Raw genomic sequence first — 20,516 nt, 5'->3', positions numbered from 1 at the left:
TTACTGTGCTGTATATCTAAATTTAAATTTAAAATCTTAAAAACCATTTAATTTAACTCAAAGTTTCAAGGTAATATGGAAAAAGATAAGAATGGTACAGATATTCTGAATTAAGGGTAGGTCAATTTCAATAGAGGGCAGCAGGGTTAGCAGAGTGGTTAGCTCAATGCTATTGCAGTGCCAGTGACTGGCATTTGAATTCATCGCTGTCCGTAAGGAGTTTATATGTTCTCCCATGTCTCTGGGTGCTCTGGTTTCCTACCACCCTTCAAAAACATATTGGTGTTGTAGGTTAATTAAGAACATAAGAAATAGGAGCAGGAGTAGGACATTCGACCCGTTGAGCCTGCTCTGCCATTCAATAAGATCTTAGCTGATATGATGATAGGTTCATTTCCACCTTTTCCCCATATCCATTAATTCCCCTACTTTGCAAAAATCTATTTAATCTGGTCTTAAATATATTCACCGAGGTAGTTTGATAGAGGGGGATTGATAGAGGAGATGTGAATAGGCTCTTCCCCTTGAGGGTAGGTGAGATTGGAACGAGGGGTCATAAGTTAAGGGTTAGGGGGCAAAAGTTTAGAAGTAACATGAGAGGGACCTTCTTCACTCAGAGGGTGGCAGCTGAGTGGAATGACCTTCCAGAAGAGGTGGCTGCAGCAAGGTCAATTTTGTCATTTAAGAAAAAGTTGGATAGGTGCATCGATGTGAGGGGGTTGGAGGGTTATGGACAGGGTGAAGGCAAGTGGGACTAGAGGAGATCACTTAAATCAGTGTGGACTAGAGGGGCCTGTTTCCATACTATAATTGTTATATAATTTTATAGTCTCCACTGCTTCAATGGGCAGCGAATTCCATAGATTCACCACCCTCTGGAAAAAAGCAGTTCCTCTTCATCTCCATCCTAAATCTACTACCCTGGATCTTAAGGCTATGTCGCCTAGTTCCCCACCAATGGGAATAACTTCCCTATCTCTATCTTATCTATGGCTTTAATCATTTTATACACTTCTAGAAGATCCCCTCTCATTTTTCTAAATTCAAATGAGTAAAGCCCCAGACAACTTAATCTCTCCTCATAGGCTAACCTCCTCATCTCTGGAATCAACCTGGTGAACCTCGTCTGGACCACCTTCAAAGCCAGTATAGCTTTTCTCAAGTAAGGTGACCAGAACTGCACATAGTACTCCAGATATGGCCTCACCAGTACCTTGTACAGTTGCAGCTTAACCTCACTGTTCCTAAATTCAATCCCTCTACCAATGAAGGCCAACATTCCATTTTCCTTCTTGATAGCCTGCTGCACCTGCAAACCTACCTTTTGCGATTAATCCACAGGCACTCCCAAGTCTGTCTGCACGGTAGTATACTACAATAACTTGTCACTCAAATAATAATCTGATCTTCCATTTTTCCTTCCAAAGTGGATAACCTCACATTTACCAACATTATACTCCATCTGGCAGACCCTAGCCCACTCACTTAACCATCTCTCTGGAGACTTTCCATAACCTCTGCACAATTTAGTGTCATCAACAAACTTAGATACACTAAACTCAGTCCCCTCTTTCAGATCCTTAATGAATATTGTGAACCATTGTGGGCCCAGCACCGACCCCTGAGGCATCCCACTCTACTCATTGCCAACCAGAAAAACACCTCTGAATCCCAAATCTCTACTTTCTATTAGTTAATCAATCCTGTTCATGCAATGGACTCATGACTGCATCACCAAATCTATCTCCAACAGTGTCATCAAGTTTGGAGATGACACAACAGTAGTTGGCCTCATTAGTAACAATGATAAGTCGTACTACAGAGAAGAGATGGAAAATCTTGTGATATGGTGTGAGAATAGCAATGTGAGTCTGACCAAGTTCAACCACCCTCCACTACACATCAACAACTCTGTAGTAGAGAGAGTGGAGAACACCAGGTTCCTTGGAGTTCACTTAACCAGTGACCTATCATGAAAACACAACATCTCCTCACTTGTCCTGAAGGTGTAACAGCAACTGCTCTTCCTGAGAAGACTAATATGGGCAAGACTTCCAGCCACCATTATGTCAGTCTTTTACAGGAGCTTTATCGAGAGCATCCTGACTGGTTGCATCTCAGTGTGGTACGGTTGCTGCAGAGAAACGGATCGGAAGTCAATCCACAGGACCATATGAATGGAAGAGAGAATCACTGGAGTTTCCCTCCCCCCCATCAACATGATTTACTGGGATCTTTGTCTGATGAGGCCATGCAAAATCATTGAGGACCTCTTCCACCCTGCACACTTCATCCTTCAACTGCTCCCTTGGGAAAGAGAGACAGAAGTATCAGAATCAGCACAGTTTCTTCCCATGGACAGTGAGAATGTTCACACTAACCATCCAAGACGCTCAAATTCATGAGACAATGTCCATTTGCAAATCTTTCTCAAATTCTCTATTTCTTTCTCTAATTTATCTACTTCTTTAAGATAACCTTTCTTAATTTTAGTTGAAAAAACATATTATTTAACCTCTCAAATAAGCGTTTAAGGCATCATATAAAATAAATTTATTATCACTGAATCCATAATAATATCTAAGTATTCCTGAATTTGATTTCTTATATAATTACAAAATTCAGTACTTCTTAACAATGAGGGATTAAATCTCCATCTATAAACTCAACTAATGTTTTCAGAGCCTAAACATGAAATCTATAAAGGTGAATGATCTGATAAAAATCTTAGCCTCATATTCTGCATATATTATTCTTCCTTGTAATTGAGCCAAAATTATGAAAAAATCTATTCTAGAATAAGAATCAAATATGAAAGAATAAAATGAATAATCCTTTTCCTTCGGATTCACCCGTCTCCAAATATCAATGAAATTCAAATCCTTTATCAATGTTAAAATTCTCTTTGCAGTTTTCATTTTAGTTATTGATTTTTGTGATTTATTCAATAATGGTTCTAATTAACAATAAAAATCACCATCATCTATCATATTCTCATATGCTTCTGCCAGATAAAGAAAAGAGTCATGAATAAATTTCTCATCATCTACATTAGGTGCATAAATATTCATGAGTCCAGAATTCTGAATAAATTCAACAATTCACCAAAACAAACCTTCCCACAGAATCAATAACAACAGAATGCAATTTAAAAAGGAACTTCTTATTAATTAAAATAGCAACTCCTTTTGCTTTAGAATTAAAGAATGAAGCTATAACTTGACCAACCCATTCCCTTTTTAATTATTGATGTTCTTTTTCAGTTAAATGAGTCTCCCATAAAAAGCCAATATAAACTCTTAATTGGATTGTTGAGCCCATTCACATTATAAGTTACAAAATTCAAATTATTCACTGCCTTATCATATATCTAAAAATAAATAACTCTCACCACCCATCCCCGCAGATCCCAGCTCCACAGCAGTTTCTAAAAGTAAGTAACGTCTCTGAATAAAAAAAACCAAGAAACCCCTAAAAAAGTGTGAAAAAAACCCAAAAAGGTACTGACAAAACAACCTAGTACTACTTCCCTCTATTATACAGGAAGTGGCCTTCGCCACTAAGTGGCATGCGACTTCAGAAGGAGAGGACAAAAAGTCCACCCCTCCCCTGGACAGAATGCAAAAAAAGCATAATAATTTGTTCATCTAGTATGATAAGCTTCTTCAAGATCTTTATTCACTTGGTCATCATCAATCTCAATCTCAGTTAATTCTTGGCGCTCCAACATCTGAGATCCATCTCGTGACTTGTCTTAGCTCTATCGCACTCCAGTAAGTTCATCTGAATCCTTTGCTGAATTCATGCTTCATCTGTCTGATGGATCCATTTCATTCCTGATGTCTCACTATTTCCTCCTTAACGATAGATTCATGCATTTTACCAACTACAGGTGTTAAACTGCCCTTCAGTTTCCTCCCTTTTTCCTACATCCTTTTTTAAATAATGGCATGACATTCTCTGTCTTCCAATTCATTGGGGCCTGCCCAGATTCCAGAGAATTTTGGTAAATAATCACCAAAGCCTCGACTATAACTTCTGCCATTTCTTTCAGTACCCTGTGATGCATTCCATCAGGACCAAGGGATTTATCTATCATTAGACCCATAAGTTTGCTCAGTACTACCTCTTTAGTATAGTTAATGCACCTCAATCCTGACCTTCTATAACATCCATAATTGATATATTTGGGGGCTGTGGGCTCATGAGCTGAAAGCCCCATTACCGTACTATATGTCTAAATGTAAAAATATCATTAAACAGGACTTAGCAAACATCGACTGTTGCTTGCTGGTAAATTTACATCTGACATGTAAGAACACAAGTGCTGACTGGACAACTGCTTTATGTGGTTACACTCTGCCCACAATGGTCATCCTGACCTCCTTGTTGCATTGTTATCTCAATCCCCTTTTCCATTCCCACATCAACTGGTTTGTCCTCGCATTCTCATTGAAGCCACACCCAAACTCGAAGAAGACCTTCACCTAGGTTGTTTGTAACCATATAACCATATAGCCACTTACAGCACAGAACAGGCCAGTTCGGCCCTACTAGTCCATGCCGTAGCAAATCCCCACCCTCCTAGTCCCACTGACCAGCACCTAGTTCATACCCCTCTAGTCCCCTCCTATCCATGTAACGATCCAGTCTTTCCTTAAATGTAACCAATGATCCCGCCTCGACCACGTCTGCCGGAAGCTCATTCCACATCCCCACCACCCTCTGCGTAAAGAAATTTCCCCTCATGTTCCCCTTATAATTTTTCCCCTTCAATCTTAAACCATGTCCTCTAGTTTGAATCTCCCCCTTTCTTAATTGAAAAAGCCTATCCACATTTACTCTGTCTGTCCCTTTTAAAATCTTAAACACCTCTATCAAGTCCCCTCTCAATCTTCTACGCTCCAGAGAAAAAAGCCCCAGTCTGCACAACCTTTCCCTGTAACTCAGACCCTGAAATCCTGTCAACATTCTTGTGAACCTTCTCTGCACTCTCTCTATTTTGTTTATATCTTTCCTATAATTTGGTGACCAAAACTGTACACAGTACTCCAGATTTGGCCTCACCAATGCCTTATACAATTTCATCATAACCTCCCTACTCTTGAATTCAATACTCCGATTTATGAAGGCCAACATTCCAAATGCCTTCTTCACCACACCATCTACCTGAGTATCAGCCTTGAGGGTACTATTTACCATAACTCCTAAATCCCTTTGTTGTTCTGCACTCCTCAATTGTCTACCATTCAATGTATATGACCTATTTAAATTTGCCTTTCCAAAATGTAGCATCTCACATTTATCTGTATTAAATTCCATCTGCCATTTCTCAGCCCACACCTCCAAGATGTGAACATACCTCTAAAGGTATGAACATTTAATTTTCCAATTTCAGGAAGCCCTCAATCCCTGCACTGTCCTTCCATTTCCCATCCCCATCATTCCCCTTCCCCACTGGGTTCCATTTGCCTATCATCACTCCCTCATATGGTTCCAAGCATCTGCATCCTCTTGTAGTTCCACTCCTCACCTTCCAGTTTCTCTACATCCCCCTTCCCCTCACCACTTCTCTTCTTTGTGCCCCTACTTTTGATCCATCAGTCTCCCAAGTCCACCTCTCCCCCTCCCCTACCTGCCTCCATCTGCTCATCATCTCCCACTCATCTGATTCCACCTAAAGATTGTAGAATTGAGGAAGGAAAACCAGAGCTGTATAATGCAGCAATCATTGGAAGATCAGAGGTGGAGAGGGTGAGCAAATATAAATTTCTGGGATTTGCTATCTCACAGGACCTTTCCTGGACCAAACACATGACTGTCATTGTGAAGAAAGCACGATGATGACTCTACTTCCTCAGGAACTTGGGAGGTTCGATATGACTGTAGAGCTCGTCGAAAGAACCAAAGACTTGTTGATCCAAACCAAGGCTTTTATTAGCAAAAGACAGGAGCTCTTCACAGGTGGCCAACCAGTCCAGAATGATCCGACCTGGCTAGGGACACAACCCTTTAAGGCCCAGACAGTAGGTGTGGCTAAGCTCTCAGCCAATCGCTGTAAGCACAGTCATTACATACTCTAGATACTGTAACTATATACATTGGTGATAGGTCTATACTATCACATTCACCCCTTCTTGGAGAACTGACCCTGGGGTGGAAGAGCTGTGGAAGAGGGAGAAGGGAAGGAAGGGGTAGGTTAAGGACTGTAGCGGTCAGGGGGTCTGACCATCCAGCATGACCGCCGGAATTGGGGTCACTAGAGTGGTGTCGCCAGCGGGCTCATCAGGTGCGACCACTCCTTCACTCAATTCCCCAGCTGTGTTGTCGGCAGGGTGGCCCGGGTCATTGGGATGCTGTTGGTGCTTCTGTTCTGGCACGGGGCCTGGGGAATAAAGAGTTGGGGAAGGTTGGGTTGAGGGGGTTGCTGGGCCTACCGCGTCCTGAGATAGGTCCCACACCAAAACAGGGTCCTCCAGCCCATCTGGGAACTCAACATAGGCGTAATGCGGGTTCGCGTGGAGTAGAGTCACTCGGTCGACCAAAGGGTCATTCTTTGAGTGCCGGACGTGGCGTCACAAAAGGACAGGGCCAGGGTCGGTGAGCCATGCCAGTACAGTGGTTCCTGATTCAGATTTCCTCGGGAAAAAGAACATCCTTTCGTGGGGGGTGGCATTTGTTGCGGTACATAGGAGGGAACGGATGGAGTGTAAGGCACTAGTGAGAACCTCCTGCCAGTGAGAGGTGGGGAGACCTTTAGACCAGAGAGCCAGTGTAACCGCTCTCCAGATGGTGGCATTCTTCCTCTCGACCTGGCCATTACCACGTAGGTTATAGCTGGTGGTCCTGCTTGAAGCGATACCACATTCCAGAAGGTACTGTTGCAGCTCTGCGCTCACTGCCCCTATCACTGTGGATGGAATTGGGGTACCTGAAAATGGCGAAGATACTGTGAAGGGCCTGTATCACTGAGGTGGTGGTGGTGTCTGGGCCGGGCACAGCAAACGGGAAGCGGGAGTACTCATCGATGGCCGTAAGGATGCAGTTATTACGGTTGGTTGACGGTAGGGGCCCCTTAAAGCCTACGCTAAGACGCTCGAAGGGGCGGGTGGGTTTGATAATGTGGGAGTTCCCCGGATGGAAGAAGTGGGGCTTGCATTCAGCGCACACCGAACAGGCTCGGGTCATGGAGTGAATCTCCTCGACTGTGTAGGGTAGGTTGCGCGCCTTCACAAAGTGGGCAAACCTAGTGAGCCCTGGATGACAGAGCGCCTCATGGAGTTTCTGTAGTCTGTCCATCTGTACGCTGGCGCACGTCCCCCTGGAGAGCACGTCAGGCGGGTCGTTGAGCTTACCAGGCCGGTACAGAATGTCATAGTTAAAGGTGGAGAGTTCGATTCTCCATCTGGTGATTTTGTCGGTTTTTTTATCTTACCTCGCTGGGTGTTGCTGAACATGAAGGAGACCGCGCGTTGATCAGTCAACAGTGTAAAGCGCCTCCCAGCGAGGTAATGTCTCCAACGACGCACCGCTTCAACTATGGCCTAGGCCTCCTTCTCGACCGAGGAGTGTCTACTCTCTGGACCCTGGAGGGTTCTGGAGAAGAAGGCTACAGGCCGACCGGCCTGGTTCAAGGTGGCTGCCAGGGCGAAGTCGGATGCATCACTCTCGACTTGAAACAGGACAGACTCATCAATCGCGTGCAGTGTTGCAGTGGCAATGTCGGATTTGATTCGATGGAAAGCCGCTGGCTTCGGTCGAGAGGGTAAAGGATGTGGTCTTGATAAGAGGACGCGCCTTATCGGCGTAGTGTGGAACCCATTGGGCGTAATATGAGAAAAAGCCCAGGCTAGCGTTTGAGCACTTTCTGGGTATGTGGGGGGGTGGGGTAGGGTAGGTCCATTAGGGGACGCATGCGGTCAGGATCTGGCATCACTACCCCATTCTCCATCACGCAACCTAGAATCGCGAGTCGTGTGGTCCGGAAGACACATTTGTCAAAATTGTAGGTCAAGTTCAGCCAACCAGCAGTTTGAAGAAATTTGTCTAGGTTGGCGTCGTGGTCCTGCGTATCGTGGTCGCAGTTGGTGACGTTGTCCAGATACGGGAAGGTAGCGGTTAGCCAGTTCTGGTTCACCATCCGGTCCATTTCCCACTGGAAGACCACGACACCATTCGTGACCCCGAATGGTACCCTGAGAAATTGATACAGCCGCCCATTCGCTTCAAAGGCCGTGAATGGTTGGTCCTCACAGCGGATCGGGAGCTGGTGGTAGGCCAAATGTAGGTCAATGGTGGAGAATATGCGGTGTTGGGCGATCTGGTTCACCACATCCGTGATGCGTGCCAGGGGGTACGCATCCAGGAGTGTGAAGCGGTTAATGGTCTGGCTATAGTCGACCACCATCCGTAGCTTTTCCCCGTTCTTGACAACCACCACCTGGGCTCTCCAGGGACTTGAATTGGGTTCGATGATGCCCTCATCCAGCAATCTATGCACCTCACTCCTAATGAATTGCCTGTTTTCGTAACTATATTGCTGACTTTTGGTGGCCATAGACTTCCCGCCAGGGGTGAGGTTTGTGAAGAGTGCTGGCGGGGCAATACGGAGTGTGGAAAGGGTGCAGGATTGGCCCCAGGGCACGGGGGCGGGTTGCTCGGGTGCTTCAGGGGTGGGGCAATGGCAGACCGAGAGGGGGGCATGGGGTCCCCCAAAGTGTAGGGAAACCATTTGAAACTGACACTGAAAGTCTAATCCCAGCAACACTGGGGCGCACAATTGGGGAAGGATGAATAATTTGAAGTGGGTGACCGTTACGCCCTGTACTTCCAGCGTGGTGATGCAATACCCCTTTATCCCGGTCGAGTGCGACCTCGTCGCTAATGAGATCCTCTGGGTAGTGGGGATAATGTCAAGTTCGCAACGGAGGGCCAGATCTGCCCGGATAAAACTGTCAGTTGACCCAGAGTCAAATAAGCAATTGGTGTAGTGTCCATGCACTTTAATCAGATCCATTGCTTTAGTGAGGGGATGAGAGCATTGCTGATTTAGTGTTATAGAAGCAGCCACTGATCCTGTTGACAGGGGAGTTCCACTTGTTGATGTCACGCAATGGGATGACGTCAAAGACGCAGTCAGCGCTGGAGGAGCAGGTTGAAGGTACTCCCGGAAGTGCTGTTGTGGCGGCGTCGGCAGATGAACGGTAAGTAGTGGGGGTTGTTGCTTGCGGTTGGCGGTGGGTAGGTCATCGGTCGCGGCGGTCAGGCCCCAGCAGTCATCAGCAATCCGGGCCACGTCCTCTAGTTTTTCTACTCCTTGTTCAAGCAAGCGCAGCCTCACTTCGTTCAATCGGAGCCCGGCCACATAGGCATCCCGGACGAGATTGTTTGTAATCTCGGCAGCAGTTTTGTCCACACAGTTACAGTCCTTGCCCAACGCCTTTACTACTTGTAAATATGCCCTGCTGGACTCGCCGGGCTGTTGCTTCCTCGACGCAAGCACGAGCCGGGCATGAACTCTGTTCATTGGTTGATCGTACAGTTCTTTCAGTACCTTTATGGCTGCGGTGTAAGTGGTCTCATCCTGGATGTTCTCGTAGACTCTCAAGGACACCATAGACAGCAATGCTGTGAGACGCTGGTTATCCTCCTCCACCTCAATGAGCCTTAGGAAGTTTTCAAAGTTCAACAGCCAGAACTTAAAGGCTTTGAAGGCTGTAGCTGACTGTGGGTCGATGTCAAGTGTTTCTGGCCGAGTCAGTCGCTCCATCCCTTTTTAAAAAAAATTATTTTTGCTAATAAAATTGTAGAGCTCGTCGAAAGAACCAAAGACTTGTTGATCCAAACCAAGGCTTTTATTAGGTAAAGACAGAAGCTCTTCACAGGTGGCCGACCAGTCCGGAATGATTCGACCTGGCGAGGGACACTACCCTTGAAGGCCCAGACAGTAGGTGTGGCTAAGCTCTCAGCCAATCGCTGTAAGCACAGTCATTACATACTCTAGATACTGTAGGTCTGTACTATCACAATGACATCAAAAACCTTGGCAAACTTCTACCGATATGTCGCGAAAGTGTGCTGACCAGCTGCATCATGGCCTGATATGAGAGTACCAATACCTCTGAACAGAAAACCCTGCAAAAGTAAGTCACAGGCAAAACACTCCCCACCATCAAGAACATCTACAGGGAGTGCAGCCGTCGGAGAGTAACAGCAATCATCAAGGATCCACACCACCCACTCACTAAAAAAAAGCGGTGGTGTTGCCGGAGCTGCCGTAGTGGTAGTATTACCACTGATACAGACCCAAGGAGAGCGAGGAGCGGAGACACAGTGCTCCCCCACAGGGTCCTACCGTTCAATCCTTTCCAACAGCTCTATATAGGCTTTAAATGGCCTGTTAAAGGAGCAAATGGTGTTTTATTTAAAATCCTGCGGCCATGAATTCTGGGCCCAAGATGGCAGCACCTGTGTTCTGCAGTGGCCTCAGGGATGGGAGACTCCGGGGAGCAGTGGACTGGTGCAGGGCACCAGTAAGGGGGAGAACACCCCCATTGAGGAGAAGAAGAAGAAGCAGATGATGGTGACCATGGTGGCTGACCAACAAGGGGTTCTGAGACTGAACAACACACACAGGCACCAAGCTGTTGGTGGCTTGTGGGCAAGGAACCCATACAGACTACAGGCTGCTGGCAACTTGAGATCAAGGTTGAGGTACAGACTCCAGTCTGCGGGCTGCTGAACACTGGCTTATGAGAACCAGGTATTGGAACAGGGGTTCGAGATTCTGCTGAGGTCAAGGAGGGTCCGTCATGTCTTATAAATTTGATTGTGTTTATTGAGGTGACGAAAATGGTTCATGAAGGTAGGGTAGTGGGTGTTGTCTACATGGACTTTCGTAAGGCATAGTGACAGGCCCTTATGGCACATGAGGCCATGCCAGCTGAATACACTAATTAACTGACAAACCCTGTAAGATTTTTTTGGAGGGTGGAAGAAAACCAGAACACCCAGATGAAAACCATGCAGTCACAAGGAGAATGTGCTTGGACTGGTATAATATTGCTCTAACCCGTGCCAAGCTGCTGGCAGGTCATGTTTTACCATTTTGAATTTTTTGGTCATGACAAATGTGTTTGATGAAGGTAGGGCAGTGGACAACATCCACTACATGTTGTTTACATGGACTTTAGCAACGCATTTGACAAGGTAAGCTGATCCAGAAGGTACAAATACATGGAATCCACAGTGAGTTGACATTTTGGATAGTTCGATACCCACGCTGTCTATAAGGAGTTTGAACAATCTCCCCTTGTCTGCATGGGTTATCCCTGGGGGCTTTGGTTTCCTCCCACCATTAAAACATACTGGGGGTGTAGGTTAATTGGGTGCAAATTGTGCAGTGTAGGCTCATGGGCTGAAATGGGCTGTTACCGTGCTCTATGTCTAAATTTAAATTTTAAAAAAATTAAATTTGGATGCAGAATTAGCTGGCCCACAGAAGACAGAGCATGATGAAGGAAGGGTGTTATTCAGGCTGGAGGCCCGTGACATACACATGACTTGGATAAAAAAATAGAAGGGTGGTTTGGGAAGTTGGCAGATAACCAAAGATCGTTAGATTAGTGGACAGTGTAGAAGGTTATTAAAGGATACTTAAATTTAAATTTCGACATAAGCATGGTAACAGGCTATTTCAGCCCATGAGTCCATGCCACCCAATTTACACCCAATTAACCTACACCCTGGGTATGTTTTGAATGGTGGGAGGAAACCAGAGCCCCGGGGAAAACCCACGTAGATACAGGGAAAACATACAAACTCCTTACAAACAATACGGGATTCAAACCCCAGTTCCAATAGCTGGCACTGTAAAAGCATTGTGCTAACTACTACATCAACCATATAGCAGGATATAGATCAGATACATACATGGGCAGAGAAATGGCAGATGGAGTTTAATCCAGACAGATGTGAAGTGTGGCACTTTGGAAGGTCACTTTGAAGGGGAAAGTATTCAGTTAATGACAGGACTATTAAAAGCGTTGATGCACAGAGGGATCTGGTGGTCCAAGTGCATGGTTCCCTGAAATGAGCCACACAAGAAGATAGGGTGGTAATGAAGCTACAGGGTATATGGCATGCTTGCCTTCACTGAGAGGCGCATTAAGCATAAAAAGAAGAAAGATGTGTTGAATTGATATAAAAACTTTGGTTAGGTCACACATGGAGCATTGTGTGTTCCATTACCGAAAGGATATGGAGACTTTGGAAAGGGTAGCGAAGATTAGGATTCTACATACTTTATAGGGTACAAGTTATAAGAAATGTTGGACAAAATTAATTTCTCTGGAGTGTGTGAGGCTGTGGGGTGTCCTGAAAGCAGTTTATGAAATTATGAGAGGTAGAAACAGGGTCATCAGAACCCTCACCTGTGGGCCTTTGCTTGTCCCCCTGCTCCTCCCCTCAATTAACGTGGGGTGAGGAGTTAAAAGGAGATGTGTAGGAGAGTGGAACAGGCTGCCAGGGTAGTGCTGAAAGCAGAAACGATAGAAGTGTTAAAGAGGTTTTCAGATAGACGTGAATATGTAGAGAATAGAGGGATATCCATTAAGTGCAAGCAGCAGAGATTTAATTTAATTTGGCATCATGTTTGGCACAGACATTGTGAGTCAAAGGGCCTGTTCTATACTGTTCTATGTCCCATGTAGAAGGTTGCTTGCTTAATAAGGTTTGAGTATGTGGGACCTCATATCTGTTGGCAACTTGGATGCAAAATTAGCTTGGTAATAGGAGCAGGAGGCAGTGGGGGTTGTTAGGAAGTTTACTACCATTGGGGAGTGCTGGTAAGTCTATGACCAGTGGCATATCACAGCAAATGGTACTGGACCCTCTTGTTATTTTTAAGTTTGTGGTTGACACAAAAATTGCTGACTATGGGAATAGTTGAAGGCTACAGAATGATATGAATCAGTTGGTAAAATAGCTGGAGCAAGGGCAGCTAGAATTTATTCTTGATAAGTGTGAATTGATTCATCTTGGGAGGTTAAATAAGGCTTGGGCATGCACAATGAACGGTAGAACTGCAATGCTAGAGGACAGAGAAACAGAGGGATGCCATAAGGTGGCAGCACAGGTAAATGGGGTGCTAAAAACATCAGGGGGCTCCTGACAAGGACCATTTAAAGCCTATACATCAGCTGAGATGTAGAAAGTAAAAACAAGAAAATTATGGTGCAGTTTTTAAAAAATTTGGTTTGGCCACAACTGTGTGTGCAATTGTATTCACCACGATATCAAAAGGATGTAATTGTTCATCAGATCTAAGATATATAGGAACAGAAGTAGGCTATTCAGCCCATTGAGTCTGCTCTGTCATTCCATTCCATTCTCCCACTCAGCCCCAGTCCCGTACCTTCTCCCCATAACCTTTGATATCCTGACTATCAGAAACCTATCAAGCTCTGCCTTTAATATACCCAATGACCTGGCCTCCACACCTGGCTGTAGCAGCAAATTCCTGAGGTTCACAACTCTCTGGCTAAAGAAATTCCTCTGCATCTCCGTTTTAAATGGGTGCCCTTCAATCCTGAAGTTGTGCCCCCTTGTCCTTGCAGAGGAGATCCACCAGAATGTTGCCTGAGGTGAAGTGTGTGTGTCATCTATGAGTTTTCTTCCCTTGGTTGAGAGAAGACCGAGGGAGCACCTGATAGATTATGAAAGGCCACAGATGAGAAATATGGTAGTAAACCTTTCCCCATAGCAGAGGTATATAACCAGTGGTCATAAGTTGAGAGGGGACACAAGGAAGATCTTTTTTTCACCCAGAGCATATTTGGAGTTTGCATTTCAATGCTTGAGAGGGTGGTGGAGGCAGAACATTAAAGAAGTATTTAAATGAGCATTTGTTCCCACATAATGACACATATTTACATTGGTAAATATTTTCCCTGCAATAATCTTAACTGTGAAATGAGAAGAAGAAAACAGAGCAGGACAATGGTCCTGGAAATTGGACAAAGGGAACAGGAGCTCTTGTACTTAAGGATGTCCTCAATAAAAGCTATGGCCTGCTGAAGTCACGACTTCAGGGCTCGACCAGGATCATGTTACCAAGATCTGTGAAGCTAACAGGCAAGTTTAACTTTGCGGTGTTCGAAGATGGTCCTGGATATATTCGCAACACCTTTATTGTTTGGCAGCTTTTCTTTCTTGCAGGAGGCCATTCAGAATCTCCGAACTTTCATTCCGTTGGACTGAGGAAGTTGGAAGAGTGCCCCATGGTCCTTTCATGCACATCAACTCTGTATCAGATTCTTCAACTTTAGATAACTCTGGCTAAAGTATTTATGAGAACTATCTGCAAACATTTCTTTTTCGTTAAATTATTTTCCTTCGCAAGATATGGTCTGCTGGCCACATCCCACAGACTTCCCAGCAACATCACATTACTTAGAGAAAGATGTATAATTCAATCTTAACTGCCCCTTGCTGGACAGCAAAGATGTATACATCAGGTCCTTATCGACTAGAGTTCAGCATTCAACACCGTCATCCCCTCAAAACCGTCAACCCCTCAAAACTGATCAGCAAACTCCAAAACCTATATTCTATACACCACTCTGTAATTGGATCCTGGATTTCCTCACCTCCACACCTCAGTCAGAATCAGAATCAGAATTTACTGTCATGAACGTGTCACAAAATTTGTTGTTTTGTTGCAACATCAGAGTGCAAACATTTATATAAAGGACCTTACAAAATAAATAAAAATATTGCAAGAAAAACGTCAAAGTAAGGCAGTGTCTGTGACTCTTTGTTCATTCAGGAATCTGGTGGCAGAGGGAAAGAAGCTGTCCTTGTACTAATCAGTAAGGATTGCTTAGAACATCTCTTCCACAATCTCCATCAGTGCCGGAGGACCACAGGGCTGTGTACTTAGCCCACTGCTCTATTTGCTTTACACCTATGACTATGTGGCTCAGTACAACAATGCCATATACAAATTTGCTGACAATACCTCCATAGGGAGCTGTATAAAATGGGATGGTGAGTCTGCATACAAGATATTGAAATCTTAGCTGAATGGTGTACTAACAACAACCTTGCACTCAATGTCCCCAAAACCAAGGAGCTGATTGTGTACTTTAGGATAGGAAAAACAGAAGTGTACAATCCAGTGAATCAGAGGTGGAAAGGAGCAAATCTCGGAGGACTTTTCTTGGACCCACCATACTAATGCCATCGTGAAGAAAGCCTCAACTTCTTTGGAAGTTGTGGAGGTTCAGTACATCATCAGAAACCTTGGAAACTTCTACAGATGTGTACTGGAAAGTGTGGCGACCGATTGCATGAGGACAGCAATACCTTTGAGCAGAAAGCCCTGCAAAAGGTGTTCATCACGGGCAAAATTCTCCCCACCGTCTAGAAAATCTACTTGGAATGCTGCCATCAGAGAACAGCAGTAATCATCAAGGATCCACACCACCCAGGACATGCTCTGTTCTCGCTGCTGCCATCAGGAATGAGGTATAAGTGTCACATGACTCATACCACCTGGTTCAGGAACAATTACTATCCCTCAACCATGAGACTCCTGAACAACAGATTAATTCAGAGACTCATTTAAAGACTCTTTCTTTGCTCATTGTTTATCACTGAAAATTTGTTTTCTGTATGTGCATAGTCAGTTTGTTTACATTTCTTTCTACTTGAGTATAGTTTACAGCTACTGGTAATTAGAAATTCTGACTGGCTCAAAGGGAAAAGAATCTCAGGGTTGTATGTGAAGTCATGCATGTACTCTGACAATAAATTTGAAATTTAAAATCTTCCAATCCCGCTCTTTCAGAGAATTTCACTTTGTTTCACCTATCTGTCAGTGTTAGAACCACACTCAGCAAGGAGCTGGGATCTCAGCAGGAATTTGTTCTGCAAGATTTTCAACTGTATTTCAAATGGCAGGGCAGAACAAGAAGCAGCAAGAGGAGTCTGCTGACAGCATGGCTGATGAGTCCATCCTATAATACTCACATGCATGCAACATGGTACACCTGTGTGAGAGGAGCACATGGGTATCCACTGGATTAATGCTGAAATCATTATTGTGAATTCAAATTGGCCCCCTGTATGTATTGCATTCATATTCTATAGCCCACTTCTATTTATCAAAATAAGCAAATTTTGCTTGCTGTTGGAGTTAAACAAAAAGGGCTGCAGATACTGGGGTCGAGTCAGTACAAATTTCTACAGGTGAAGCATTCTGACTGGTTGCATCACTGTCTGGTATGGAGGTGCCAATGCACAGGACAGGAAAAGGCCACAGAGAGTTGTGAATTCAGCCAGCGCCATCATGGGCATCAGTTTTCACTTCATCAAAAACATCTACAAGAGATGGTGTCTTATGAATGCAGCCTCTATCTTCACTACCCAACCAATGCTATCATCAGGAAGGAGGTACATGAGCCTGAAGACAAATAGCCAATGGTACAAAACAACTTCTTTCCTCTGCCATCAGAATTCTGAATGGACAATGAACCACAGTCACTACTTCACTTTTACTTGTCTTTTGCACTAATCTTTTTATTTTTAAAATGTAATTTATAGCAATTTTGCACCTGTAATTCTGTTGCAAAACAACAAATTATATGACACGTGTTTATGACAATAAATTCTAATTCTGATTCTGAAACTCAGCAGGTCACACAGGAGAAATGCTGGTTACCAATTACTTCCAATGGACACTGCATGACCAGCTGAGTTTCTCATTTGTGTATTGCTTGCCTCTTGGGTTACCTTTATTTTGTTAGAAACAATTATCTTAACCTATTTTTTAAAATATTCAAGTTGAGAAGGAAAATTATATTCTTGATTGACAATCAGGTATTGTGATGCATTATATTATAGTTTATATTGTATGTATGTATATATTTTTTTATAAATAAATAAATAGATTTTTATTTTTCTTTATATATATATATATATATATATATATGTTTTTGAAGGAGCTAGATTGTGGGGGTAGTGTAGGTCACAAACAAACACAAACATTTCACAAAACAGATATTTAAAATGCCAGAGCTCTGCTCCGCCAGACAGTCCAGGCTCCGAGTACCTTTGCAAAAACTTTGAAGAATGCCTATAGAGACTTCACAAGTAGGTGGTAATTGGACATGTTTTGAAAGCAACAGATGAATGGACTCAGAAGTCTGGTCCAGTGCCACAATCTGTCTGGTTGCAGTTTGCTGTTCTAAGAAGATCATGTGGTTTTTGCAAGCAGAGAGAGAGAGGAGACCAAACAGGCTTTCTGTAAGAGAGAGAGAGAGAGAGGGGACTGTTTTCTGCAGTCATGGCAAGCTGGCAGCTTGTTGAAACCTCATTTTGAAGACGGGTTGTGAGTTCTGAGTTCAGCCTATTGAAAACCCTTGTGGTCCATAGAAGAGGAAATGGGTGGCTAGCGTGTTTCACCTGAAATAACCTGTGGTGACCTGCAGAAGAAGAGGTTATCATTTGGAAAACCCTGATGGGACATGTTTCTTCAGCAAGACACTGAAGTGACTGATGGGAGTAAATCAGTTTGTATGTATCCAACGAGCAACAAATCTCTCTCTGAAATTGACAAGAACCTTCCTGAGCAGTAACCATTTAAGCACCAGAGCTTGGTGAAAATTCATAAATGTTAAATTCTATGCACAGTATAAGAATTGCCTGATACCAGTGAACTTGGAAGAGTGAGAAGTGAGATGGGCTGTGAATCAAAGAACTTTTCTGAACTCATACACACACATTAACTTAGAATTAGAAGGGGGTTAAGTTAAGTTAATATTAATAAGTTAAAGTTTAATCCCATTTTTATGTTTAAAGAAAATTAAAAACTACTTTTGTTTAAGTAACCATCTGTCTTGGTGAATTTCTATTGCTGCTGGGTTTTGAGGTCCTCTAGACCTTTAACATTCCCCTTTTCCAAATGACTGGAAAGCAGATCACTGAGAAGTTGATGATGTAAACTGCATGGGTATAACCAGTTGTTCATATTCACTTAATGCCCTGCAAATGCTACAGGGCAAAAGGTCATTGCACTTCTGAAACTCAGCAGGTCACGCAGCATCCATAGGAAGTAAAGGGGAAACCAATGTTTTGGGCCTGAGCCCTTCATCAGGTCAGCCACCCTTTACTCCCAGTGGATGCTAATGACCTGCTGAGTTTCTCCACCATGTTTGTGTATTGCACTCGGCCCGAGCCCCTGTAGACTTTCTTCTTTCACTCTTATTGCTGAAATCAGTTCAATAATGTTCTCAAACTGTCAAACCCAGCCCTTCGTCCCCAGCTGGAGGGTTCAGGCCTTTTTTTGTCACGTTGAGTTTTGTTACCTCTTTTATTCATTGATCTTCCTTGTTTTTTTCACATCCCACCTCCCCCTCCCCATCGCCAGGAAGGGATCTGCCATCAATTCTCTGCAGATTCCAGTGGCTCAACATTATTTACCTTTTTCTTTCAGGTGACACCTCTGGAGATTTTCCCAAACAGTTGCTGAAGTTCGTGAATGAACATCGGAGGAGCCACGGAGTGCAACCTTTAACCATGAACCCTTCAATCAGCAAAAATGCTAAGAAATGGGCAGAGCATCTGGTCACCTCCAGGACACTGCAGCACAGTGACACTCAACATGGAGAGAACATCTGGTATCAACAAGGCCCTGTCAGTCTGCAGGTCACTGGTATGTTGCACCATTGACACGCACGCACGCACGCACGCACGCACGCACGCACGCACGCACGCACGCACGCACGCACACACACACACACACACACACACACACACACACACACACACACACACACACACACACACACGCACACACTCTCTCTCTCTCTCTCTCTCTCTCTCTTTCTCTCTCTCTCTCAGTCTCTCTCACTCACTCTGCATATCAGAAGGTCAATAATTCCTGTTTGTTCCAGGCTCCACTTCCTTCAAAGGTTCACCACCAACGCCCAATCCCATCCTTCCCATGCAAAGGTCTAGTCATTCCTCACATTTCAATGGCACATTTGGCTCCTGACCTCTTCACAATTGAGATCCAAACATGATAAGGAGCTGATCTCTTGTCCTTCCCTTAACTTTAAAACAGCACATGACAGAGTTTAACTCCCATAAAACTTGATCAAGATTCAAGAGATGCAAGATTCCTTTTACTGTCATGCAATATTACAACAAATTTTATATACATGAAATTTCCTTTTGCCTGCCATAAGACAGTCAAAGGGTCGCCATTAGCATTACCTGGTGCACCTTACAATAAGGGAATAAGAAGCAAAAGAGAGCAATGGACCACAAAGGAAAGCACTCCAGTCTCTGATAGCATGTTATGCATAAAGGAAGGTGATTGTCAAGATTAAACATCCCACCCCCAGAGCATCGATGCAGGAATTGCTCAGGACAGTGTTCTCAGGCCCACTTTTTTCTGTGGCTTCATCAATGGCCTTTCTTTCATTATAAGGACGGAGGAATCCAAATCAGAATTAGAATTTAAATCAGAATGTCATGAACATGACATGAAATTTGTTGTTTTGCAATAGCATCACAGTGGAAATATTGCTATAAATTATTTTAAAAATAAATAAATTAATGCAAAAGAAGAGAAAATGAGGTCGTGTCTATGGATCATCAGAAATCTGATGACAGAGGAGAAGAAGCTCTTTTTGTGCCTTTGGGTGTTCATCTTTAGGCTCCTGTACCTCCTTCCTGATGGTAGCAGTGTGAAGAGGGCATAGCCTGGGTAGTGAGGGTCCTTCTTAAGATACTCCCTCTTGTAGATGTCCTTATTAGAGAGAAGACTGGTGCCCATGATGGCCAAATTCACAACTCTCTGTAGTCTTTTCCTGTCTTGTGTATTGGCATCTCTATACCAGACATTGATGCAACCATTTCGAAAGCTCTCCATGGTACACTTGTAGAAAGTAACAAGAGTCTTTATTGACCTACCAAATCTCCTCATGAAGTACAGCCACTGGCGTGCCTTCTTCGTGATTGCATCAACATGGAAGTCCCAGAAGAGATCGTCAGAGTTGTTGACACTCAGGAATTTGAAGTGCTTAACCCTCTCCACTGCTGACCCCTCGATGAGGATTGGTTTGTGTTCTCCTGATTTCCCCTTTCTGCAGTCCACAATCAATCCCTCAATTTTGCTAATATTGAGTGCAAGGTTGTTGATGTGACACCACTAACTGAGATGATCTACCGTATCTCTCTCCTGTACGCTTCCTCATTGCCGTCTAAGATTCTGCCAATGACGAATTTCTGAGTAGCATTTGAAATATAACCATATATAACCATTAACGGAGCAGAAACAGGCCATGTTGGCCTTTCGAGTCCGCACCGGTTCACTGATTTTGTGCGCCCTCTTCAGGCATTGGTCCCGGTAGATCTTCATTCAATAACGATGGCCGAATTCATTGCAGGTGGAATCAGTCGTAGAAGTGTTAGTGAAACGTGCAGTTCAATACTTCTGGGCACATTCA

General features: G+C 44.0%; 1 protein-coding gene across 4 annotated transcripts in view; it reads left to right on the top strand.

Annotated features, from left to right (window-relative positions):
• The window catches only part of glipr2 (GLI pathogenesis-related 2), a 157,348-nt gene that overhangs the window by 97,031 nt on the left and 39,801 nt on the right, over nt 1-20,516 (top strand). For all 4 annotated transcript variants that reach the window (XM_069935604.1, XM_069935587.1, XM_069935596.1 and 1 more), the window contains one exon: nt 18,497-18,715. In XM_069935604.1, the coding sequence (XP_069791705.1) occupies nt 18,497-18,715 (219 nt within the window). The remainder of the gene's footprint in view (nt 1-18,496; nt 18,716-20,516) is intronic.

The sequence above is a fragment of the Narcine bancroftii genome, chromosome 1, assembly GCF_036971445.1.
Source record: "Narcine bancroftii isolate sNarBan1 chromosome 1, sNarBan1.hap1, whole genome shotgun sequence".
Lineage (NCBI taxonomy): Eukaryota > Metazoa > Chordata > Chondrichthyes > Torpediniformes > Narcinidae > Narcine > Narcine bancroftii.
The sequence above is the reverse complement of the archived record's forward strand: the minus strand, read 5'-3'. Positions and strand labels throughout refer to the sequence as shown.